We start from the raw sequence: 26,715 nt of genomic DNA on the forward strand, positions 1-26,715 counted from the left end.
GCCTTGTTAATATGGCTAGAAATTCTAGTGGTACATTAATATTGTATTGCTTTCAACTGATTAAGAATGGAAGGAAATAACATACATTTATGTACCACTGGATTGGCCCTGTTTATAACTTTGGAAAATGCACAGAACTGTTGGCATGTCTGAAGTTGATGTCCTTTATCAGTTTCATTTAGTAATTTTACTGGCATGTCTGGGGTTTGAAGTTAATTTGTCCTTTATTCTTTTTATTAAGTGATTATACTGGCACATCTGGGGCATGTAAAGTGGGTGTGGCATGTGGGGGCATGGTCACAAAGCAGGAGTGGCCAAAAATTTTTGCCGCACTACCTGCGTCACATATTTTTGTCCCTCTTTCTCTTAATGAAATGTTGGGAGGTATGTAAAGATTCCACATCAGGTTGCAACTTTCTGGCAGGGACAGGGATCTATATGATATGCTGCCTGAGCTGGGAACACCTCAAGCCTCTAAATTTTACATTTTCGCTTCAACAAGAAAACAACATTATGGCTTTTAAAGTTACTAGGTTTTGCTTTAAATAGCCCTTGTTAATGTGCTACACACTGGCACCTAAGGTAATGTTTCCAATTTGCCTCATATGTCAGACTGGTGGGCTATGGTGTGGTTATAATGGTTGCAGTGGTACCACTTGAAAATCTGGATAATACATAGCAGATATATATTAGATAGTAAACATAGACTGGAAAGTGCGATATACTTTTCAGATTTTGCAGTAGCCTTATCTGCAACCCCCCCCCCATTTTCCATCTCTTCCTACTAAGACCTGGAGTTTTTCTTATCTGTAAAAGCTTTTGCCCCTATATAAATATTTCAGAGTCCAAGACACTATTTGGGGCATCCAGTCTAACAAATAATAATGCACTGGATTTAACTGTGTATTGCCAGGTTTTTGTGAGTATTGCTGCTCTGAGCTAGCATCCTTAAGAAATATTCTTCATGAATAAGGTACTGTTTCAGCTTGGGACAGAATCATTACAGTGATGAAGCCTGCGTTATGTAGTTTGTTGTTCTTTTGATCTCTGGCCCTTGCATTGAGGTTCTGCTACGGGAACAAAACTAAATTGATCCCCTATATATGTTCATGCTTTAGAACTGTGTGGCATTTATACTGTAAAAGAATCCACATTCTTTTACAGGAGATACATTATTATTATATTATTATATTAATATTACATTTAATTAATATGTATATACAGGTTTAATAAAAAATGTTGACGTGGAGTATTTTTAAAGATATCTTTGTTAAATCTTTTGAGTTGGACCTGTAACCCTTTCTTGGCTGTAGTGGCCTTTGCCAGCTTCTCTCAGGCAGAACACCTTTACATTTACAACCCTCTTTCTCAGATGAACCCTCATTGGGTTGTCTAGAGGAAGGGTGATGTGGCTGACCTCCAACCTTAAGTGCTGTGATAAAAAAAATGAAGGGCAGCAGTGGCTGTTGAAACAGGTAGCAGCAAATCCTTCTCAGTAAATTCAGTAATTCAGATACAGAGGCACTGTTCACATCAAGCTCTCTGGTGAATTACTCACACACTGCCAGGACTCAGTGTTTCAGGCTGCCTCAAGGGTGCTCCAAGGGATTGCACACAGAACTCCTTGAGTCCCTACCCACCTGAATACCTACACCTAAGGAATACCCCATGGGGAACTACTCCACACAATATCTCCTCAGTGGAGCACAGGTTGCTCTAGCTACCCTGTCTATCTTACACTCCTAAAGTGTTCTATAACAGTATCTGCTATCCCCTTTCTTTACCTCATTTATTAAATCAGTGTAAAAGGGCCATCCATAGCTGGTGAGCCCCTGTCACTAAACAGATGTTTGGATAGGCCATTATTGTAAGAATTGAACATGATACATGCTGGTATGATAAACCAAAGCACAATCATTATTGTAGCAGCTTTCACAGGGTTGGCAATATTACACACTTAAGCACTGGAAGCCTGACTCTCCAGTACACAGGATTCACTAATAAAATGCTTCTACTTATCTCTCACATACACTGTCATGTGTTAACGCACTAGCAGAGCGCCGTTAGCCATTTGGTGGGGGACTCCTGTAAACCTTTACCTATTACTGAGCATGTCAGCATGTGCTCAGACATGGATTTTGAAGCTGCAAATCACAGCTGATGAGATCAACACAGCTCATCCTACTTGACAGTATAAAGAAAAAAAATCAATGTATTAGACAATGCAACCTACAAAATTGTAACATAGTCAAAACTAGGGAGGCTCTTTCCAAATCTCCAAAAAGAAGGACATAGCAGGTACATGCAGACAGACTCTGTAAATCTGTATAAATTATTTTCACTTGTTGTTTTGCAAAAATATATGTCTCAAAAAATGATGAAAAGATAAATTAGGTTGATTGAGTTGTCTTGTTTAAGTTACATGATGGTTGCAGTTCCATAGAGAAAACCTGCTTATGCCCAAGGGCCTAAATCAGGGGCCCTCAACATTTTTTACCAGTGAGCCACTATGAGATATTAACAGAGTTGGGGAGTAACACAAGTATGAAAAAAGTTTATATGGGTACCAAATAATAAGGGCAATGTCAAGCTGATGCGGTCCCTGATACGACAGAAAAATCAAACCTGCCCAATCAAGCTTTCAGTGAAGATGTCAGTCAGGGAGGCCCATCGTTGGTGCTAGTACACGGAAAGATAAGTTGCTGAATCAGTCTAAAGAACCGATATTGGCAGCTAAAATTGGCCCATGTATGACCACTTTAACTCAGTGGACCAGAGTCACTTAAAGGGAAACGAATGGTAAAGTCACTTGGGGGTGCCAAAATGTTAGGCACCCCCAAGTGACTTTAACCGCTTACCTCGTACCCCGGGCTGGTGCCCCTGTTGGGAGAAAACAGCACCAGCCCGGGGCACCTGGAGCGCAGCGCTTCCGTGTTCTGGCTTCCTCTTCCTGAATGCCAGCGGTGGGCGCATGCGCAGTAGAGTGAAAAGCCGACTTTAATGTTTAAGTTCGGCTTTTCTCTCTACTGCGCATGCGCGCGCAGCGAAACAAGAGGAAGGAAGCGCCTGCAGCTACCCCGGGCTGGTGCTGTTCCCTCCTCACAGGGGCACCAGCCCGGGGTAAAAGGTAGGTGGTCAAAGTCACTTGGGGGTGCCTAACATTTTGGCACCCCCAAGTGACTTTGACTTTCTTTTCCCTTTAAAGGAGAATGCAAGTCAAAATTGAAAAAGCATACTGCCCAATAGTCCTCCTATTGTTTAGTGAAAATGCCACACTTTTGGCTCACTAATCAAATATTTACTCAGTCACACTTACTTCACATTTTCTAGAACAGGCAGCCATCTCTAAAAAGGTATTCTCCCTTCCTTTCCCTTCTTGCTTCATACTACACATATCATTCCCTCCCCCCCCCTCCCCTCTGCCAGATTCACTTCTGATTGGCTGGTGGGTATGTGTAGGTCAGAACAGGAGACAGGATCAAGTTACACACATGCTCAGAGGAAGGAAGGCTGCCGCTGGCAGCTACAGGAAGGACAGAGGCTGTAGGCTGCCAGCACCATATCTCAGAGAAGCAAGCAGGGATCTGGGAATTTAGATATGCAGTAAGTACTTAAAAAGAATGCCTTTAGACTTACTTTTAATTTATATTAACCTTTCATTGTCCTTTAACGGGATTCTGGAACGGAAGAGTAGAACTTCAATGAAACAGTAGATGTTTGTATGCTGTTGGAAGGATACACTAACTATGCACTAATTATGACTTTAACCAAAACATTTACTGTTCTTCACAGTTAAATCCTAAGTTTAGAAAGCAGCGTGTATATTAGCAGAAGTGCTTTCCACACAGTGTGGCAGGCAACCATTTAGACATATTAGGAGAAAGGGCCTAAATATCCACCTGCATCCTCATACAGTAGTAGCAGGGAATGAGGAAATAAAGTTTTGATTACCTCATTTTATCAAATATGGCACATGGTGGTTTTGCTTGCATAAAACCAAGACATCTCTACTATGTTTAGTGGAAGACTTTGGTGGAAAATACTGGGCTTTATAGTCAATCCACATCTCCCGTGTGGTTTTGCAGCTTTCAGCTCCAGTGACATGCTATGCCATATGCCTTAACCCTCCAGTTGGGATGCTGATGCTGAAAAGACATAATATTCTCACGTTAACACTAATATCTTCTGTCACTTTACACTAGATGCAGTAAAAGCCTATTTAGTTTTTGAATCGAAAAGTCTATAAATTCCATAAAAGTGATTCTGACATATTTATTATAAAATCCTATGATTTAAACTGAAGTGATCTAAATAACTAGTTCTAGTGCTGTTAAGACACTGCACTGTAGTGATGAATGACCCACACCTGACCTTTGCCCAAACCCTCCAGATGACATCACAGATGGGCAGGATCTGTGCCTTTGGGGTGAGGCCTGCATATGAAGCATATGTATTGCACTTACACCGCTTATCCTGCAATTATTGCCAAAGTTGATCTTTAGATTGCATCTGAACATACAAATGGCTATGCAAAGTCAACTTAGCATAAACACTGTTTTTTTTTTTCAAATAGCCCTCAACATTCTGTGCTGTATACATGCTGTCAAGGAGAGCTGCCACCATCATAATTGCAGCCCCAGGAAAAAGAACGTAATAGTTCCTATCATAGTTGGAGAAAATATCTGCACTCAGCCATTTTTTATCAAATTGTCAGGGATAAATAAATGGATTCTGTTCTATTTCTGGAATCCTTTTCTTCCACAGTGGCTGCCTTAAACATTAACTCTGTTGTTGCCATTTGCTTTTTGACTTGAAGTTGAGTGGTGATGCCATTTTCCTTTAAAACACTGTGAAATATTCTCAGCATATAAGTGGGGACCAGCTAGTTCAAGATGAGTTCAGTGAACAAGGCTAGTGTTGGCTGCTCCTTGCAGGGAAGATAATTTGATTATCAGTATACTTGCCCCTTTTTTGTGACTGCTTTGTGACGCAGTGGCATTACCAGTGCAATGAAACTCGAATTATCTACCTCATGAGGCCCAAATATGTACCATATGGACAGTATTACTCTACATGTCTCTGCATGGCAGCCTGCATTGCTAGAACTGTGTTTATTTCTTTTGTGTGGACTTTTTAAAACAATGTGTTCATTACAAAATCATGTGCTTTCACACATAATTCTATGTTAACACTACAATTTGTCTGCCCTGGTACAGTGGGTACAGTGCCCTGGGAACAGTGAAGCCAACGGTGAAATGTAATAGAGAATTTTACTGTAAGATAACTAGCAATAATGTTCAAGGCTAGGATTTGAAATGATAGATTAATTTGACATAATAAATATGTTTGATAAAGGCATTTGTTTCCTTAAAGTTCACCACAATTACTATGCACATTTGCCTGACGTAAGTGCGGTGAATATAAATCACCCACTGACATCCTATACATGCAAATAATGAGCGAGTTGTGGCACTTGATCATTATGCACATGCGTGTGCCCCAACATGGCTGCCTGCACTGGGGGCTCTCTTCTGGTGCGGGTAGCCCAGCGCTGGCAGGGGCATCTCTCCAGGGGTTCCTGGCTTGTCATGGGGTCATGTATGCAGAAAGAGTTTCATATTTGTATGTATAAAAAAAGTTTCAAAGGATATGCAAAGTAAAAAGATAATAGATTTGGGATATTCTGAATCAATTTACCTATGTCTAAAACAGCAATGCACACAAGATAGCAGCCATTGAAAGGTAGAAATCAAGCAGTGACCATTGAACTATGCAGCTTAAGTGCATAAGCACCCAATGAATTACCAGGGTAGGGAAGTATCAATGTCCAATAGGAAACAAGTAGGTGCAAAGCCTGGGAGTAATGATGTAAGCATATAGGAAGGTCTCAGTGTGTCAGGTTCCAAATAGGCCACTCCCATCCCTTCAGAAAACTGATCGGAGACAGGTGAGGGACTGACTAATAAGGTATAAAAATCAGTCTACAATGCACCTTTTGATTTTTTTTTTTTTTAAAGAAAAACTGGTTTTCTAACACATAGAGAGAATTGTTACAAGTGAGCAACCCCTTTAATATCTGTGAGAATTTTTCAAAAACTAACTTTTGTATTGGAAGTTGTTCCATTTAAAAAAAAAGGAAACAAGAGTGCTAAGCAGCCATATCTACACTGTTCTGTATTCAAAATAAAGTTTTTTCGTATTGTAATCCAACCCCTTTGTGTTAATGTTGTGCTTGTTACAATAATACATTGTTTTGTCCTGATGTTGCACTAGTTCCTCAATATGTTGTGAACCACTATGAACCACACCTATGGGCCTTTGTGTGTTCAGTTAGAAGAAAGATAGTCTTGGGACTATTTACCTTAGAATGCGTATTACCCTATACCTTGGACTGGAGTATAGTAACGATTGATGACATTATTTGTAAGGAAAAAGGCAGTTACTAACTCCATTGGTAAGAGGAATTTATTAATTTCTGCACCCGCCATGGATGCAGGTGTGGTGATGGAACTGACAAAATACGTTTGATCTTTCTTGCTGGGCTTGGCTGTAATTTTGCCAGAGTGATAATTAATTGTGTTTTGTAAGATAAGGTATTTTAAATAATATAACTATCTACTGAATGGTAGTTTGTTGGGGGTATCCTTAATGGAGAAGGATCTAGGGGTTTTTGTAGATAACAAGTTGTCTAATTCCAGGCAGTGTCATTCTGTGGCTGCTAAAGCAAATAAAGTGCTGTCTTGTATAAAAAAGGGCATTGACTCAAGGGATGAGAACATAATTTTGCCCCTTTTCTTTTGGAAGATTCAAACGATGAGGTTAGGTTGGGGTCATGGGCGTCCACAGAAGGGGGCAAGAGGGGGCACTTGCCCCCCCCTGGAAAAGTAGCAAAAAAAACAAAAACCTTACTCCGTTTCTGCACTGTCCCCTCAAGCCCGTTTTTGCTGTGCTCCGATTGGATCTTTCTTCTTGTGGATTCTCCAATCAGAGCACAGCTTCCTTGACAGACAGTAAAATTGACCAATCAGAGCACAGATGCACACAGGGATCGGGAGATTTTGCAAACTGGAAACAGAAATAAAGACTGAAAAGAAGAATCTGCCCCTGTAACTTTACCTAAGAACCAACTCTCAACTTTTGCTGCAGTTTTCATCCCACAGGTACTATACAGTTCTAAAGAATCACTAGCTGACATTAAATTGTTTTTTGCCTGACATCTATAATAATTTATAATCTATCCCCTACCCTAACACATGGAGGGTAAGTTAACTCTTTCCCTCTGAAAAAGCTCATTGTGTGTTTATATATGTGTTGTTGTTTTTTGCACTTACTATTTTTTTTTTTGTCATTGTTTTGTTCATTTATAGTAAGTTACAGTGGGGCCAATGTTGTGTATCAGTGCCAGTGTTATAGTGCCAGGGCCTGAATATCTGCCATTAGTACCCACTGCTCCTCATGGCATATAATGTGCTGGGTTTGTAAATACGGACTGCATCTCACTGTATATAATGGGGAGTCAGTACCCACTGCCTTTCTTGCTATAAAACTAACATAAACACATCTAAAGGGGTGGTTCACTTTTAAGTTAACCTTTAGTATGTTATAAAATGGCCTATTCCTAGCAACTTTGCAATTGGTCTTCCTAATTAATTTTTTTGAATAATTTGCCTTTCTCTTCTGCCTCTATACAGATTTCAAATGGGGGCCAAAAAATATTGCTCTGTGAGGCTACAATTTTATTATTATTATAATTTTGTATTACTTATTTTTCCAAGTAGGCCCCTTAACTATTCATATTCCCATCTCTTGTTTAAATCACTACCTGGTTGCTAGGGTAAATAAGACCCTAGCAACCAGATAGCTGCTGAAATACCAAATGGAGAGCTGCTGAACAAAAAGCTAAATAACTGAAAAACCATTAAAAATAAAAGTGAATTCGAATGCGAACTACCCCTTTAAGCTAACTGATCACAAACACAAATGTTTGCAGATCCCCTAACAGAAGTGTGCGTATGAATACTTTTACTACTAATACTAAACATTTTAGGGTAAAAAAAAAAGCACCCCCACGCGCACTTTTGTACAGTATCCCTGGGAGTCAGTGGGAACGGCAAGAGGTAGTTGGGAGGTTAACTTTTTACGTCAGCAGCGAATCCACTAAGTGTCACATTAGCTGTAGGTCAGTCTGTGTATGGGCCATATTTAGCCTCCCCTAGTATCATCCTGCAAAAAAAAAAAAAATATATATATTTATATATATATATATATATATATATATATATATATTTATCTGTTGCAGGATGATGCTAGCTTACTTGCCCCCCCTTGGAAAATTTTCTGCGGACGCCCATGGTTGGGGTTGTTTTCATTGGAAAAGAGGCGCTTGCGAGGGGACATGATTACTCTGTACAAGTACATTAGAGGGGATTATAGGCAGATGGGGGATATTCTTTTTTCCCATAAAAACAATCAACGCACCAGAGGTCACCCCTTTAGATTAGCAGTGCTGTCCAACTTCTGTGGTACCGAGGGCCGGAATTTTTCCGACCTACGTGGTGGAGGGCCGATAATGGAATACAGTTTTGACCACTCCCCTTTTTGAAACCGCACCCACTTGAAACCACACCCGTGTTATCACATGACCATACCCATATTAATGGTTGTAGTACAGCAAAAAAACTGCCATACTCTGCCTTCCCTACCCTGCCTGTATGTGCCATACTCTGCCTTCCCTACCCTGCCTGTGTGTGCCATACTCTGCCTTCCCTACCCTGCCTGTTTGTGCCATACTCTGCCTTCCCTACCCTGCCTTTGTGTGCCATACTCTGCCTTCCCTACCCTGCCTGTGTGTGCCATACTCTGCCTTCCCTACCCTGCCTTTGTGTGCCATACTCTGCCTTCCCTACCCTGCCTGTGTGTGCCATACTCTGCCTTCCCTACCCTGCCTGTGTGTGCCATACTCTGCCTTCCCTACCCTGCCTGTTTGTGCCATACTCTGCCTTCCCTACCCTGCCTGTGTGTGCCATACTCTGCCTGCCCTACCCTGCCTGTGTGTGCCATACTCTGCCTGCCCTACCCTGCCTGTGTGTACCATACTCTGCCTTCCCTACCCTGCCTCTGTGTGCCATACTCTGCCTGCCCTGCCCTGCCTGTGTGTACCATACTGGCATTGCTCCTACAGTCTGCACAATAACTATATATTAAAAAACTTTTTAATTGCAGTACCACCTTAGTATATGTTCTTTTTGTAGTGTGCAGGGATTATTTGTGGGTTTATACTGCTCCTACAGTCTGAGGTGTGAACAGGGGAACAATGGGGGTGATTACAGCCTGAGTCTGAGGTGTGAACACTGCAGGGGGTGAACAATGCAGAGATTAAAAGGTGTGAACAACACAGGGGATTACATATTTAAACAATACAGCCTGATTACAGCCTGAATCTGAGGTGAGAACCATGCAGGGGCGGGGGAGTTAATCACAGTACTGATACCATTTAAAGCTTACACAAGAGTAAGCCATCAAAGCAGCCAGACAGGTGGGGGGCCACTGGACAGCACTGGATTAGAGGAACGGAGCTTCCATTTGAAGCAGCGTAGGTGGTTTTTCACGGTGAGGGCAGTGAGGTTGTGGAATGCCCTTCCTAGAGATGTGGTAATGGAAGATTATGGAAGATTAATGCCTTTAAGAGGGGCCTGGATGAGTTCTTGAACAATCAGAATATCCAAGGCTATTGTGATACTAATATCTACAGTTAGTATTAGTGGTTGTATATACAGTATAGTTTATGTATGTGAGTGTATAGATTGATAGGTGTGGGTTGTGTGTACTGGGTTTACTTGGATGGCTTGAACTTGATGGACTCTGGTCTTTTTTCAGCCCTATGTAACTATGTAACTATAACTATACAGTATGTAGTTATTCTTCACAGTTTGCTGTCTTTTTAGTAGTATTGGTATCTCGCTATAACATCAGGCACAAGTTAAAATTTAAAAAAAAACACACAACAGGACTCATATACGTTTGCAACTGCAGTTTCCACAATTTTCTCACAGTCAGTTGCACACAAAACCGCTTTCATTAAAGGTGCTTGCATTAAATGCAATGCAAAATGTCCCCCTTTATACTTTCTTACAGTGCACATGCAATTGCACTAATTTTGATGAATCACGGCTCAACTGCACTCATCTGCATTGCCCTCAGTAACACTGGAATTCTGGGGAAAAAAATACATTGTGGGGAAAAAAACATGGCAATTCTACTTGAATTTGCATTTTTCTCACTGCACTCACAGATGTACATTAGATCTCATAAAATACTTCAATAATCATGTTACTGAATTCTCTTCCTCTCCACTGATAATTTCATCAATTCCAAGAGCTGAAGGGCATCTTCCTTTAATATCTTTGATAGTGACATTCAAATGACATCACTACTAAGCTGGCTTTGCTGACCCCCGGTTACAAATGCCTCTGAGACTCTTTACAGAATGCACAGGTTCATAAAAACTTTATAAATACAAAACAATATGTATACCGATGCCTACTGGCAGAACATAACAGTATAACACAGTATATTAGAGAGAAAGTTGTTGTTGCTGACAGTGTACAAACACCCCCACTCAACAAATACTTCTCACATTAGTCCCATTCTTGTTCTGAGCTTCTCAAATTTAGATAGTGGTAGTGGATTTGTCATAGCATCTGCTATCATATTGTCAGTCTCACAGTATACAAGCTCAACGACATTTTGTTGCAGTAGATCACGCAGGTAGTGATGTTTAACATCAATGTGCTTGGTTCTGGCATTAATCTTTTCACTGTTTGCAAGCTTTATACATCCAATTGCATGTTTACCTTTGGGTAACTTAGTAAGTTTCCAAGTTTGGAGCTGGTTGAGAGATGCCATTTCTTCATTGGCTGCTTTAATCCACATTAAAGCAGCCACATAGGCAACTTTTGCATTTCCTCCCATGATGCTGGTTCAGGCTGTGGTGCTGTTCAAACCATATAGGACAAGGGTTTAGCTGGGATGCCCTTATTGCTTCTTGAGGTCTTGTGACTGAAGTTGTAGAGGTTTTGTTTTCTGCCTTTTTAGTTTCTGTATCACTTATACTGACTTCAGTTTCTGTGCTCTGTAGTATTGGTTGAGGTTCTTCTGTAGATTGGGCAGTTGTTATCACATCATGAAACTTTAGACATACAGAGTTTTCATCAATAATCACACTTCTGCTGATTGTTACTTTGTTGGTGCTTGGGTGCAGGATTCTGTACCCCTTCTGAGATTCACTATACTGTAGCCAACAAGTATCCCTTCCTCAGCACAAGCTTCCCACTTTGTACGGTTTTCTTTGGGAACATGTGCATAGGCTTTGCTTCCAAAGATTTTAATGTGTCTCAAGTCTGGTTTCTTGTCATTCCATAGCTCAAATGGAGTCTTCTCTATTGCTTTTTCGGGTAAGCGGTTTTGATGATAGCAGGCTGTCATAACTGCTTCTCTCCAATACATGGTTCTCATATCTGCATCAAAGAGCATGCTTCTTCCACTTTCACACAATGTGCGGTTCATTCTCTCTGCAACACCATTTTGCTCTGGGTTGTATGGTACAGCAGTCTGAAACATAATTCCATGTTTTCTCAGAATGGCTTGTGTTTTGCCACTTGTGTGCGTCCCATTGTCTGCTCGCAGTATTTTTGGCATTTGCTAAATTTATTGCTTACTTGAGCAAGATACTCTTCAGGCTTCTCTGGAACTTCATCCTTGCTGTGCAGAAGGTAGACTACAGTGTACCTGGAGAAATCATCAATAAATGTAAGAAAAGATTTCTATTATCCTGGAGTCTGAGTTTTCATTGGACCAAATAGATCTGTGTGAATTGGGTCCAGGGGTTGTTGAGCTCGGCTGTTGCTGGCTTTTGGAAAAGGTTTCTTTGTCATTTTCCCTTTTATGCAGCTAGGACAATTCATTTGCTTACTACATGCATCAATTTTTATACCACTGGCATGCTGATCTTGAACTAGTCTTTTTATGGCTTCAGGATTTCTGTGCCCAAGGCAATGGTGCCATGTATGAATACAGTTCACATGTCTCTCGTCTTTGGCAGCCTTAACCATTTCCTTACAGTCCAGCTGATAAAGTTAATCTCTGATTTTTCCCTTTGGGAGTATGCAACGCTCCTTTGTGATAATGCAGTTATTACCTTTAAATGTAACTGTATTCCCTTGCTTAGTTAGCTTTTTCACGGACAACAATTTACTTTCAAGAGCTGGGACATATAGGATATTCTTGACAGGTATCTTTCTGGTGACTGTTTTGGAGACAGGGCAGTGAAGAAAACCTTCCCCCACTCCCTCTGATACCATATATTGCCCATTAGCTATAGCAATTCTTTCTGCTTTGCTTTGATCAAGCTGAGTGAATTATTTTTTATCATTTGTCATATGACTTGTAGTTCCTGAGTCAATACACCAATTGTGAATTGATGTGAACTTCTGAACAGGTGAAATATAGGGGGAGACTTAAAGGCACTATTGAGACAACTGAAGGTATGCCTGCAGCTTGAGATTAACTCTTTATTAGCCTTTCCTTCTCCTTTAAGCACTCCAATACAGGTACAGGAAATGTTATTCAGAATGATCAGGACCTGGAGGTTTCTGGATAAGGGCTCTTTCCCTAATTTGGATCTCCATGCCTTGTCTACTAAAAATAATGGAAACATTAGTTTAACCCAATAGAATGGTTTTCCCCTAATAAAGTTTAAATATAGCTTAGTTAGGATCATATACAAGATACTACTTTATTTTTACAGAGAAAAAAGCAAAAAGGGAGATGACCTTACTGTTATTTGAAGCTTTCTGGTTAACTGGTTCCGAATAATGGATCCCTTACCTCTACTTTTTTCTGGGGGTAACACCAATCATGCAGTTTTGATCCTCCTACCCATAATATACTAGGGTGGTCTGTTCTAGGGGGGTGTCCCTGGTAGAGTTAACCAATTTTATATATTCATATAGCAGTATAAAGATGCAAAGAGACTGGTCCCAGGGGTTACAAATTGCCAGTTTTTTTTTCTCAGAGCAAACATGCTTCATATAAGCAGAAGTGGTCATACTGTGGTTATGACAAGATTTGAAACTGCCAGGCCTGTGTATTTAGCCTCATGATTCTGACTGATAAAATAAGCGATATACATATTCTGTTTGTACTGAACCACAGATATAGGTTTCCTTTAGGCAGTATTTTCATGTGTCTGTGTTTTGGAACGGAAATCTTGGTATTAGGACTTGCTACAGTATCTATGTACTTTATATATAACAACATCAAAGGGAGCTCTACTCTCATGGAAAACATGTTTTTTCAATCCGCATCAGTAAATGCAGAATCCTGAATTGAAATCCTTTTTTCAAAAACACAAACAGATTTTTTTATATTTAATTTTGGAATTTTATATGGGGCTAGCCATATTCTTCATTGCCCAGGGTGCCACAGCCATGTGACTTTTGTTCTGATAAACTTCAGACACACTTTAACTGCTGATCTGCAAGTTGGAGTGATATCATCCCCCTCCCAGCGGCCGATCAGCAGAACAATAGGAAGGTAGTAAGATAGCAGCTCCCAGTGGATATCAGAACAGCACTCAATAGTAAGAAATCCAAGTCTGGCTTGGGACTCCTCCAGTTACATGGGAGTAGAAGAAACAATAGCTTACCTGGCTCCTTCTGAAAGCTCAGGCTCAGGCACAGTGCACTGAGATGGCTGCCTACACATCAATATTACAACTAAAAAAAAACATTTGTTGGTTCAAGAAATTTTTTTCTTACCATAAAAATCATGACAGTATCCCTTTAACTTTGAGAATGTTATAGAATATAAAGTCCTAGAAACTTTTCAATTGATCTTTATTTTATATTTGTTCTATTTTTTTTAATTATTTGCTTTGCTGTTGTAGCAATTGGATTGGACCCTAGGCACCTATTGCTTGGAAATGCTTATTTTCTCAGCAATTCTGAGCAGTGCACTGATGGGTTCCAGGTTGTTACCATTAAGGGCAATGAAGGGGCAATTTTATGCATTTTGCATCCAGCCCTCCTTTAAAATGTTAAAAGGTGTATTTTATAAAATATAGGTATAGGACCCGTTATCCAGAATGCTTGGGACCAAGGGTATTCCGAATAAGGGAGGGGTCATTCCGTAATTTGGAACTCCATACCTTAAGTCTACTAAAAAATCAACAAAACATTAATTAAACCCAATAGGATTGTTTTGCATCCAATAAGGATTATTTATATCTTAGTTGGGATCAATTACAAGGTATTGTTTTATTATTACAGAGAAAAAGGAAATCAGTTTTAAAATCCTGAATTATTTGATTAAAATGGAGTCTATGGGAGACAGCCTTTCTGTAATTCGGAGCTTTCTGGATAACGGGTTTCCGGATGAGGGGTCCCATACCTGTAGCAAGTAACTCACGCATACCTCCCAACCGTCCAGCTTTCAGCGGGACAGTCCCTATATTTTTGGCACTGCCCGCTGTCCCCGAATTCATTGTTAGATGTCCTGCTTCTCAGCATTGCCATTTAATTGATTGCTGTGCCTGCTCTGCTCTGGGAAAAAAAGCCTGCCCCCTTAACTCTGGAATCTCCCCTGCTACCTCAAACTCACAGGTTTACCTTGATGTTTAATTGTCCTGGAAGGAGCATTTGTGACAGGTAGAGATGTAGCGAACTGTTCGCCGGCGAACTAATTCGCGCGAACATCGGGTGTTCGCAAGTCCGCAAATTCGCGAACTTTTCGTGATGTTCGCAATTTGGGTTCGCCGGCACCGAAAAAATCGCAAAACTTACGATAACGGTACGAATTCTCCGAAAAAATCGCAAAACTTACGATAACGGTACGAAAAAGTCGCAAAACTTACGATAACGTTACGAATGATCCGAAACAGTCGCAAAACTTACGATAACGGTACGAATGATCCGAAAAAGTCGCAAAACTTACGATAACGTTACGAATGATCCGAAAAAGTCGCAAAACTTACGATAACGGTACGAATGATCCGAAAAAGTCGCAAAACTTACGATAACGGTACGAATGATCCGAAAAAGTCGCAAAACTTACGATAACGTTACGAAAGCTCCGAAAAAGTCGCAAAACTTACGATAACGTTACGAAAGCTCCGAAAAAGTCGCAAAACTTACGATAACTTTACGAAAGCGCCGAAAAATACGAAAAAGTCGCAAAATTACCGATCATTTCGAAAAACGGCGTGTGTCAATTTTTCAGAGGTTTTTGCCCTTGATCCCCCTCCTGCATGCCACTGTCCAGGTCGTGGCACCCTTTAAACAACTTAAAAATCAGTTTTCTGGGCAGAAATGGCTTTTCTATTTTTTAAAGTTCGCCTTCCCATTGAAGTCTATGGGGTTCGCAAAGTTCGCGAATATTCGCAATTTTCGGCGGAAGTTCGCGAACAGGTTCGCGAACTTTTTTTTTGAGGTTCGCTACATCCCTAGTGACAGGCAAGGGTCAACTATCGGCATTGGCGGCATCCCTCTCCTTGCTTCTGCTCACGGGGTCAGGGGCTGAGGGTGCGCTCTGTCTTTTATCAGGCAGAAGAGGCTGCTGCTTTTATTTGTGTGCTGGGCAGTTTCACCTTTCCACCCCTAACATATATCTCTCACTCCTGGGAATCTCTGGCAAAGCACAGCATGCAGAATAGAAGACAGATTTATCGCTGATCCGTTCATAAAATATAGCAGACATTTAAAAGGGGCCCTTATAAGTTTGGGAACCTTAGGCTGGCCTTGTTAATATGGCTAGAAATTCTAGTGGTACATTAATATTGTTTTGCTTTGAACTGATTAAGAATGGAAGGAAATAACAGATTTATGTACCACTGGAATTGTCCCTATTTATAACTATGGAAAATGCACAGAGCTGTTGGCATGTCTGAAGCTGATATGCCCTTTGTCAGTTTCATTTAGTAATTTTACTGGCATGTCCGGGGTTAATATGCCCTTTATCAATTTAATGTAGTCATACTGGCACTTTTGAAGTTAATATGTCCTTTATTCTTTTTATTTAGTGATTATACTGGCACATCTGGGGCATGTAGAAATTTTGCTGCACTACCCGCGTCACATATTTTTGTCCCTCTTTCTCTTAATGAAATGTTGGGAGGTATGCTCACGTGTATTCCCCATAACCCAGTTTCATGGCATGGAGACATAGATGCAGATCCTTATTAGTGCTCCCTTTTTCCTATTCTGAGTGAACCACATTTTCCAAAACTGTTTACTTAATATACATTGATTTTTGCTACTGCATATGTGACTTTGGTTCTGGTTCTTTTTTGGTTTCATATTATTCTAACATGCATTTTTTTTGTATTGCAGAAAAGCCAGAGCTGGTACAATGTGAGTATATATTGTATTTTGCCTGCTTTTAGTTAGCATGTTAAGCCTGCTTTATATTATCTGTGCTATATACATATTAACATGGCAGATTGCAAATTATAGGAGAGTGCTGCCCTCTTCAGGTCACAGGGGAGTACATAATCTATGAGATCCAATACAGGTAAAAGATCTCTTATTCCATATCATTTATGCCTGTGACCTGGATCTTTTCGGATAAGGGATCTTTTTATAATGTGGATTGCCATACTCTACAGCTACTAAAAACAAATATTAATTGGTGCTGTCTTATTATTAGAGCGAGGAAGGTACTCATTATTATCAAAACAGTCAAACAGAAAATTTTTGTTCACACTATGGGGAATGGCAATTCTTTGTTTTTGAGTATATTGGATAAAGGGTTTCTGGACAATGGATCCTATTCCTATAATATTAAAGGTAAACAGTCTCTTGCTTGGTTCAGCAATGATTATTTTTCCAGCTAAGTGCTGTCAAGGAAAAAACTGTTGGATAGGCCAGTTTGATTGTAGCTACATTTTATTCGTACGAAGGCAGTACCCAGACATTCTTAACAGAATTGTCTCTAAGATGATACTACATTGAATGTCACAAAACATCTTATAGTCCTGAAACACTCTTATCAGTAGTTAGCTCTGTTATCTCTAAGAACAGAGCTAACTACTGGCAGGCAAAGAGGCCCAGTTGACCATCACACCCAACACACCCAAGAGGCCTCTTTTCACAAGTTTGTGGACTCATCAAAATGTTTTTTCAAAAGCAAGAAGAAACATTCTTATACAATGTATTTTAAAACCCCTCTAATATTAAATGATATGAACAAGATGGAGTAAAGAAACAAGATGGTTTCTTTTTTTCTCTCACAGTGCTTAATTAAATAATCGTTTTTTGTGTTTTATATGATACAGATGGTTATGAAAAATACCACTTATTATATAATATCCATTTTGCGTCATACGCATAGTATTATTTTGGCAAAGCCTGGCTAAGACTGAACTACATGGCCATTTGAGGTGTTGGCTTATATAATTTTTTCTAGAAAAAACCTAAAACAATTTGTGTGTGTGTGTATGCAGAAGGCCATAAATAAACAATAATTGCATGAGACTGAAAAGTGTGCAGTGTTGATTTTGATGGCATCACCCATACACCCTATTTATTTTGCACAGTGTTTTGGTTTTACTTTGTTTTACAAAGTTGGTTTTACTTTGAAAGTATTTACAACCATCTAACAGCATCCCATGTTCTCTGTATGTACAACTGAAAGGGGAAAAATTTTACATGTATACATGTATTCTTGTTTTACTTGTACAGGGTCAGTTCTGTATTTTGCCAATGTTTTGTGAAGGATACTTTTGTGAAAGATGAATCCAATGCATAGTATGCAGTGTGTCACAGTCTGGGTCAATTACTTGACTCAAAACTGACCCACAGAATTATCAGCCTAACTGCAAAATAAGTTGTCAACTTTTTGGCCCATGTTTGGGGCCCTATAAAGCAGGTCTGCTCCAGCAGGTCTCCATAGGCCCACTATAAGAATTGTGGTGCAAACAAAGAATTTTGTATGAAAACACAAAATTTTGCTTTTATTCTTACCTGAGCACACAGTTTTTAAAAATGCGCACACAAGGTTCTGAGCTTGTTTGCGCTCCAGGCCAAAACACCTTTGTTGTTGTAGTGGGCTGGCATAGATATCTCAACAATCTTTTGAGGCCTACACAGTGTTACCTCCTTTGGAAAGTGGAAGATAGGGGGACAGGGCAGTAGGGCTGCCACATCTACCCAGCTTAGCCAAGCAGGGGGCGGGGGTGACGTCACTGGAGGCAAGGAAGAGGGAGGGCCATAATGTTGTGGGGCAGGGAGGGGCGGGGCAGTGACATTAAATGGACGGGCCTATGAACCGCCGATCACCGCGTCAGCCCTACAGGCCCGGATTTGTGTCAAGGCCACAAAGGGCTGGGCCTAGGGCAGCACAAAGTTAGGGGCGGCATGCCGCCCGGCCCAAAAAATAAAATTTAAAATTTGGCTCCCATATGGAGCAATGGGGACCTCTCCCCACTGCTCCGTATGGGAGTCTAAATGTTAGTCTAAATGTTTGCGTGTGCCCGATTTTTAAACATTCTAACGACTTTTCCTTTATTTTCTGGGTGCGTATGCGCAATAAGTGTTCAGTGACCATCAAGTGAAGCATGTGCGCTTGCACGGGTAGCATTCAGTGGCTAGTGAGCAGAGCAAATACACATGCATGTGACATCGCTTCCGGAGCAGTGTTCGTGAAATCACTTCTGGTCTTCGGGAAAATTTGCAGCAGTGTGCTGAGTGCCACACAGCTCCACCTGGTCAGCAGAAAGTGGAAGTTGACAGCTCTGCATGCTGCGTTTACATCCAGCTCTCTGAAGAGTTACAAAGTGCCACTACGATTAGATTAGTGGAAGAGTACATATGCTGAGGACTTCCCATACCAGTCAGTTGAACTGAAGAAGCTGCTCGGATGAGTAGTGAAACGTCTTCAATGATTACCTAACAAGTTCAGTTGCTTTAGATTTATTTATACTAGATATACCATGACCTGGATGAATGAAAATCTTCATAGACATATTGCCATTCATTTTGAAGAGAATACTCTAAAACTGGTTCGGGAATATGAAAGAACAGCAAGAAAACTCGCAGACTATCGAAACCATCTACGCTTCAATCTCAGATGCAGACATCAGGGACTTACTCCTTTTAGTCTATGCCTGGGTTCCACTGTAAAAGGTCACAGAGCCAGCAATATCTTACAGAAGGCCCAAAAACATCTACTAAATGAACGGGTTAGACAGATCAACTTCACTATTGAGGCCCTTAGAACAGGCAGCCATCTCTAAAAAGGTATTCTCCCTTCCTTTGCCTCCTTGCTTCATACTGCACATGTGTTTCATTCCCTCCCCCCCTCCCCTCTGCCAGATCCGCTTCTGATTGGCTGGTGGGCATGTGTAGCTCAGAACAGGAGACAGGATCAAGTTACACACATGCTCAGAGAATAGGAAGGCTGCCGCTGGCAGAGAGATTTCAGTTATGTCACTGTAGTCTTCACATTGCTGTAGGCTGCCAGCACCATATCTCAGAGAAACAAGCAGGGATCTGGGAAATTAGATATGCAGTAAGTACTTAAAAAGAATGCCTTTAGACTTACTTTTAATTTATATTAACCTTTCATTGTCCTTTAAACAGAAAATTGAACAACTAAAACAGAGTCTGACAAAACAGCTACCTGATAAAACTCGCACATGCACAGTAGTCCAACACATTAAGAGTAGGGAGAGGCAAATAAGCAAGTTCACCAACTTACTGTCACATAGCAGCAGTTTGAAAAGGACAGAAGAACTAACCTGGAGGCAGAAAGATGAGACATCCAAGAACACCAAGGATACACGGGTTAAGAACGTATCAGACAGGGTACTTACCCAGCCAGAAAAGGATGTGCTAGCTGGAAAAACTGTTGGATAGGCCAGTTTGATTGTAGCTACATTTTATTCGTACAAAGGCAGTATCCAGACATTCTTAACAGAACTGTCTCTAAGATGATACTACATCTAATGTAACAAAACATGTTGCATTTAACTGTGAGGCACTCTTATCAGTAGTTAGCTCTGCTATCTCTAAGAACAGAACAGGCAAAGAGTCCCGGTCGACCAACACGCCCAACACACCCATGAGGCCCCTTTTCACAAGTTTGCAGACTCATCAAAAAGTTTTTAAACAGCAAGAAAAAAACATTCTTATACAATGTATTTCAAAACCCCTCTGATATTAAATGATATGAACAAGATGGAGTAAAGAAACAAGATGGTTTCTATTTTCTACCACATAGCCAAGGGGCTAAACTATGCAGGGACACCACAACACATACCAGTGGTTGAGCTCATCACAGCCACATAATCTGCCATCAATAACAATCATATAAAGGTGGAGGAAGCAGAACAACTCTGACTAAAACTGTCAGCTGCCTTGTCAAGTGCCAGAACGCCCCTCTCTAACTTTTTTCTTTACACAAGAAAGGAGAGCTCTCACATCTTAGTAAGGACCCGAACATCACCACCCTGCCAGCAGATAAAGGGCGATGCACTGTTGTGCTCAACACAACTGACTATCACTGCAAAATGACCTCGCTACTCAGTGATAGCAATACATATGAACCTTTAAGGAGAGACCCAAGCACCAGTTACAAGAAAAAGGTGATAGATTGCCTACAACAACTCGAAAAGGAGGAAGCCATTGATCAAGCTTTATACCACTGCCTGTACCCCAGAGAAGCTACACCATGCGTATATGGACTCCCCAAGATACATAAAGATGGAGCACCACTCAGGCCTAGTGTCAGCAGCATTAATTCAGTGACTTACAGGATTGCAAAATACTTGGCCAACATCTTAGCCCCATTTGTAGGTAAAACAGTGCATCATATCCAAAATGCCAAAGAGTTTGTCATCAAGATTCAAGGAGTTTAACTAGAGGCAGAAGAAACTGTGGTATCATATGATGTCACTTCACTGTTCACATGTATACCTACCACAGAGGCTATTGAGACTGTAAGAAATCGACTGCAGAACGATAACACCCTCAGCAGCAGAACGAAACTCAGTCCTAACCAAGTATGTTTATTGCTAGATTTGTGTCTTAACACCACTTACTTCAAATACAAGGACCAATTTTACAGGCAGAAACATGGCTGTGCAATGGGTTCACCAGTTTCTCCCATTGTAGCAAACTTGTATATGGAGAAAGTGGAAAGGAAGGCCCTACTCGCATTCAATGGAACTACACCAAGTCACTGGTTCAGGTATGTAGATGTAAAATCAGATCCAACGAAGTGGCGGCCTTTTCAGAACACATTAACTCAGTGGACAATAACATCAAGTTCACGAGGGAGGATGTTCATGAGAACAAACTTGCTTTTTTGGACTGTTTGATATCCATCCAAGAGGGGGGTAACTTGAAAACAGAAGTATACAGGAAACCCACTCATACGGATCAATATCGGTTGTTCGATTCCCACCATCCGCTGGAACACAGACTGGGTGTCATTAGAGCTCTACACAACAGGGCAGAAAGTGTGACAACCGATACAGAGTCCAAGTACAAGGAATGCAAACATCTCAGAGGAGCACTGAAAGCTTGTGGCTACCCAGACTGGGCCTTTGTCAAAACAGCAACTAAGCCCAACAGGAACACCAAAAGGAATAACCGTCCTGAGACAGAGAGAAGGCGCAATATAGTCATCCCATATGTAGCAGGAGTGTTGGAGAAACTCAGGAGAATTTTCAACAAACACTATATCCCTGTGTTTTTCAAACCTAGCAACACACTGAGACAAAAAAAACTTGTACACCCAAAGGATCCAACACCAAAGGAAAAAACAAAGCAATGCTGTATACACACTCCAGTGTAGCGAGGAGTGCACAGACCTATACATTGGTGAGGCAAAGCAACTGCTCTCCAAGCGAATGGCTCAGCATAGGAGGGCGAACACTACAGGTCAGGACTCTGCTGTATTTCTACACCTAAAAGACAAGGGACACTCCTTTGAAAGAAAGTTCATAAGGGTTTTATCAGTTTTCTTGTGGTGCTCAGTTTTTTAGGACAATAGCATGTCCTTCCTCAAGTCATAACCCACTATAGAGATCCCAACCAATTTTATACTCTAACAGTTTATAATATCCCAGTGGTGCAACATAGCTTTAACATGTTTAATTAAAGATATAAATAAGCTATACAAATAGTATATATATTGACCCCTAGAATCAAAGAAAACGCTAATTGAGTCCATCCATATATTCTCTTTGTTCCTCAGCCTGTACTATAACTACTATTAATGGTTTGTTCTTCTCTGGTTTTATAGACTGATATATAATGTATCTATCATTTAACCGTGAACATGTTAAAGCTATATTGCACCATTTGGATATTCCACCAGGTGTCACTACACAATTGGGTATATAAGTGGCTGGGAACTCTGCAGTATGTTATCACTTGAGAAAGGGCACAGCAATAACATCGGAAACACTGTAGTTCTGAACAGGTATTGGTGTTGTTACTTGTGGTTTGATGCATGTAAATCACTTGCAGCAATCCTGGAAAATCACATGACAATACCAGTCCCAGTCTGCAAACATATTTAGTAACAACCACAATAGTATTCAAATTTGAGCATTAGGGAATGCATTTCCAATCATTTGATAGTAAAATATTCTAAATACGGTAGATATACCATATGCACTTCTGGAAATGCATGTGAAAGTTATGTATACTTGCACACAAGTTCTGTTTTGTATCACTGGCTTTTGTTCAGTGTTAGTTGCACTGGAGCTTTTTACTGCTGCCCTCTACTGGTCTTTTTTAATTCTATTTGGCTGTTGCTGAACTATGACTTTTGATGCTTAGAAGTTGCAGGCCAGGGTCAAAAAATTACCAAAGACTGAAATACAACCTTATATTTTATATCAAAATATGTAAGACAAATGTTTCATATAGTCATGTTTGTATTCATTCTTTTCTTCTTGTCCACAATAGGAAGTGACTGGTTACCTTTATGTTGCTGCCAGTTTTCCAAAAAAAAGTTGTGGCAATAAGTTAAGCATATAGCGATGAGAGAAATTTTTTGTCAGGCATGGATTCGCAAAAAAAATTCATTGAGTTGTGGTCATGTAAAAAAAAGGGTTTTTTTCGCAGTTTTGTGACTTTTTCGGCAAAGAAAAATGGGGCCGATTCGCTCATCACTATAAGCATATTTAAATCAGTATTGGCCTTACTATATTACATATTTGCAGGCCAGATTATAATAAAGTGATGGTGTTTTACCTAAAAACTAATGGATTCCTTAGATTGGCTGAGAGTTTTAAAAATTAATTAGAAGGCCACACTTGGCCCCAGCTGAACAGCCTTTGTCTAAATCAGAAGATTGCAACCCCCAAATATTTACAGATTTATAAACCAGTTCATATTATAAATCATTAATTACTCTAAGGGCCCTTACGCAAGGCACTTGTAATTTTATTAGCCTGAATGTGTGCTCCCATGGGACCAGGCCTTTAGGGCAGGCTAAATCAATTAATACTGGTTTTGTTGTGCTGCATGTCATGGCAAAGCAGGTACAAAACCCCTGTGTAATGGCTCTGTTTTGTCACAAATGGAACAGCAGTATGCATGAATTTCTGCCCATTTGTCACAAAGGAGACCTGAAATCAGGGCTGTGGAGTTGGTAGATAAATTCTCCGACTCCTCAGTTTCTGATACTTCCGACTCCGACTCCACGACTCTGACTCCTCTGTTTTTAATATGCTAATGTATTTTATACATTCATACAGTCAATGAAAAGCATGCTTCATTGTCACTCAACGTGTTCGTTTATGCACTGTGTGCATTGGGCTTTATTCTTATAGCAGAGAAGTAATTAATTATGACGGTTTGTGAATTGGGACATTTAAACTTGCTTTATTTTTTTTTTTTTTATTCCCATTTAAATTTAGTAGGAGTCGGAGTCGGTTCATTTTTTGCCGACTCCGACTCCAGGTACCCAAAATTGCCTCCGACTCCGACACCTCGACTCCACAGCCCTGCCTGAAATATTTTGGTTTTCCAGCTGCTGGAATGGCCACTATGCCATCAATAACAGAATGCTTGGATGTTGTAGCTCACCTCAAGGCAACGGGTTTAAGATTCCTGAAATAGAAAATTTGGAACCTACCCTAGCCATACACATACACATTTTACTTCTATAACAATTCTGCCTGTTAAAGGACAGACGCCATTTTAATTTCAAAACTAATATTTATTTACATTAGCTGTGGCTCAGCAAGTGATTGCTTACCTGTCTAGTAATGAGGCCATGCTTCAGAAACCAAAATGGCTAGTGCTGACTTTATGTATGCTGCCTTACTGTTGTACTCACTTCATATTGTGTGTTTGGTTTATTTGTCACTGCATGTGTCATTGTGTCATGTTTGTGGTTTCTTGTTTTCTTTTCTTTATCCCTCAGCATGAGCGACAGCACATCCGCAGAGTAAGGATCTTACTGTACTGACCCTTAAACCACCTCCAGCTCTTAGATGCTAGAAACCTATTGGGGTCACTTTTGTCTATGATTTCTTAATTATAAAAGACTGAGGTGATCCCATAATCCCCTTCTCTTATTTTGTAAATCAGTATTCTGTGGATTTGCACAAAGGGAATAGTGACCATATGTTATAGTTTAATGGAATATAATGAGAAACTGTTCATTATAGCATAGTAAGCAGCAAGTAAAACAAGGGTGCTCACATATCTAAAATTCTTAGATTGGATGTGCTCAGTAAAACTAACGGGAGTATTTTACCATAACTCATGATAATCTGGCCAATGGAGTGGTGTGTTTTACTTTGTCAGAGAAACTAATATGATCACGTTATCACAGGATTAATCCATAGAAACAAGCAGGGCAATATAGCTCTCTGGGACCACAGTTTCCTATAAATATATTTGGTTAACGTTCACTTTATTTCCACAGCATGCTGAATAGTAGTTTTCTGCTTTCCTTTTTGTTTCTGTCTTTCCCTACTGCACCTTCTTTTCATCTGTCCCCCAGCACCCCCACCAGTAGCACAACTTTAGCAATGTTCCCACTAGGGTTTGTGTAACATGAAATCTTCCATGAGAGTGTGTGTTACTGCAGCAGCAGCTATTTTGGGGACTATACTATGCAGCAAATATCTTGCCTCAAAAAGCAGCAGAAATTATCACAGCCATGTATCTACCTCTTGGAAGCTACAGTAATACTTCCAGTTATTTTTTTAACATTATAATTACTATTACTGTTGCTATATGGCATGCTTTATTTCATATATGTTTTATATTTTTTATATATTTTAATGATATTTTTTATCATGCATCCCCAAATGCAGCATGTGGGAGGTTTTTCTCTGTCATAACAAAACCAATTAGAAGGTATATAATTAGCAGATGATCCTGTTTCGCTGTTTCCTGCCAGGTAGTGCCAGCCAGTCCCAGCTATCATGTTTACAGTTCAGTTAATATTCTATCACTAAGCAGTGTTATCTCTCTAGGAGTTTCGGTGCAAGGCAGAGATAAGCCCCAGCTACTGTGTTGTACCCTTCCCAACACCTACAGACACTTTCAGATTATACGTCTGAAACGCAACTTTAGTAAATTATTAACGTCTGAAACATGTCTTTGCAATACTTATTTCTATTTGCATGATTTTTGCATGGCTTGGACAGGCTGGTAAAAATAGGGCAAGGCATTTCATAACTATATTTTTTATTAGGGGTCATTAAATTAATGTTGTTTTATCATACTGTATGCTGCTTGCTAATGGAGCAGTTGCCCATTGATTCCCTCTGAGATGTGGTCATTTTGGCCTGAACAGCTTTTTTAAAGGACCAGTAATGGCAAAAAATGAAAGGGTTTTATATACATTTAAAAGACATACCAGACATATCAGGACATGTCAATATATTTTTGCCTAATAAAAGAAAACATAATTCTAAGCAACTTTCCAATATGATTTTATTAAAAATTTGTAGTGCAGTGGCCCCCAACTTTTTTTGCACCATGGACAATTTTTCCAAGGACCAGGGGTGGCGCAACTAGTGCATAGTATATAATATAATTATTACATATATAATGTAAATGTAATTACAGGTACCCCTTATCCAGAAATCCATTATCCAGAAAGTTCCAAATTATGGAAAGGCCATCTCCCATAGACTCCATTTTAATAATATAATATAATTCACATTTTTAAATATGATTTCCTTTTTCTCTGTAATAATAAAACCATACCTTGTACAGGTATGGGATCTGTTAATGAATCCTTATTGGTAGTAAAACAATCCTATTGGCTTTATTTAATGTTTCAATAATTTTTTGAGTATACTTAAAGAGATACTGACACCAGAAATGAAACCTTTTTTACATCTATCATAACATTGTCTTTGCATGAGCTTTATAATTTTGCCAAAAAAGTATTTCCTGATGCTTTTCCATTCCTTATCTGATCCCCATATTCTTCTATGAGGGGGCGGCCATATTTGTGCAGCAGGAGGCTGTTAGCATTAGAAGCTGTAACTGACAGGCTGAGAAGGGACAGTCAGGTTGGCAAAACAGTCAGGTTTAGGAACTTCAAGTAACAATTAGATACAAAACCAGCCCTAACAGTGAAAAAAGATCAACATGACCTATAGGTAACTTTTTATGTAGATTCATAATTTGAAAAGTCATTTTTTTATGTTAGTATCACTTTAAGGCAGGAGATCCG

General features: G+C 40.0%; 1 protein-coding gene across 2 annotated transcripts in view; it reads left to right on the top strand.

The window, feature by feature from the left end:
* The window catches only part of gramd1b (GRAM domain containing 1B), a 122,875-nt gene that overhangs the window by 60,295 nt on the left and 35,865 nt on the right, over window positions 1–26,715 (top strand). For both annotated transcript variants that reach the window (XM_031905706.1, XM_031905707.1), the window contains one exon: window positions 16,386–16,406. In XM_031905706.1, coding sequence (XP_031761566.1) covers window positions 16,386–16,406 — 21 coding nt within the window. The remainder of the gene's footprint in view (window positions 1–16,385; window positions 16,407–26,715) is intronic.

The sequence above is a fragment of the Xenopus tropicalis genome, chromosome 7 (assembly GCF_000004195.4).
Source record: "Xenopus tropicalis strain Nigerian chromosome 7, UCB_Xtro_10.0, whole genome shotgun sequence".
NCBI classification, from domain to species: domain Eukaryota; kingdom Metazoa; phylum Chordata; class Amphibia; order Anura; family Pipidae; genus Xenopus; species Xenopus tropicalis.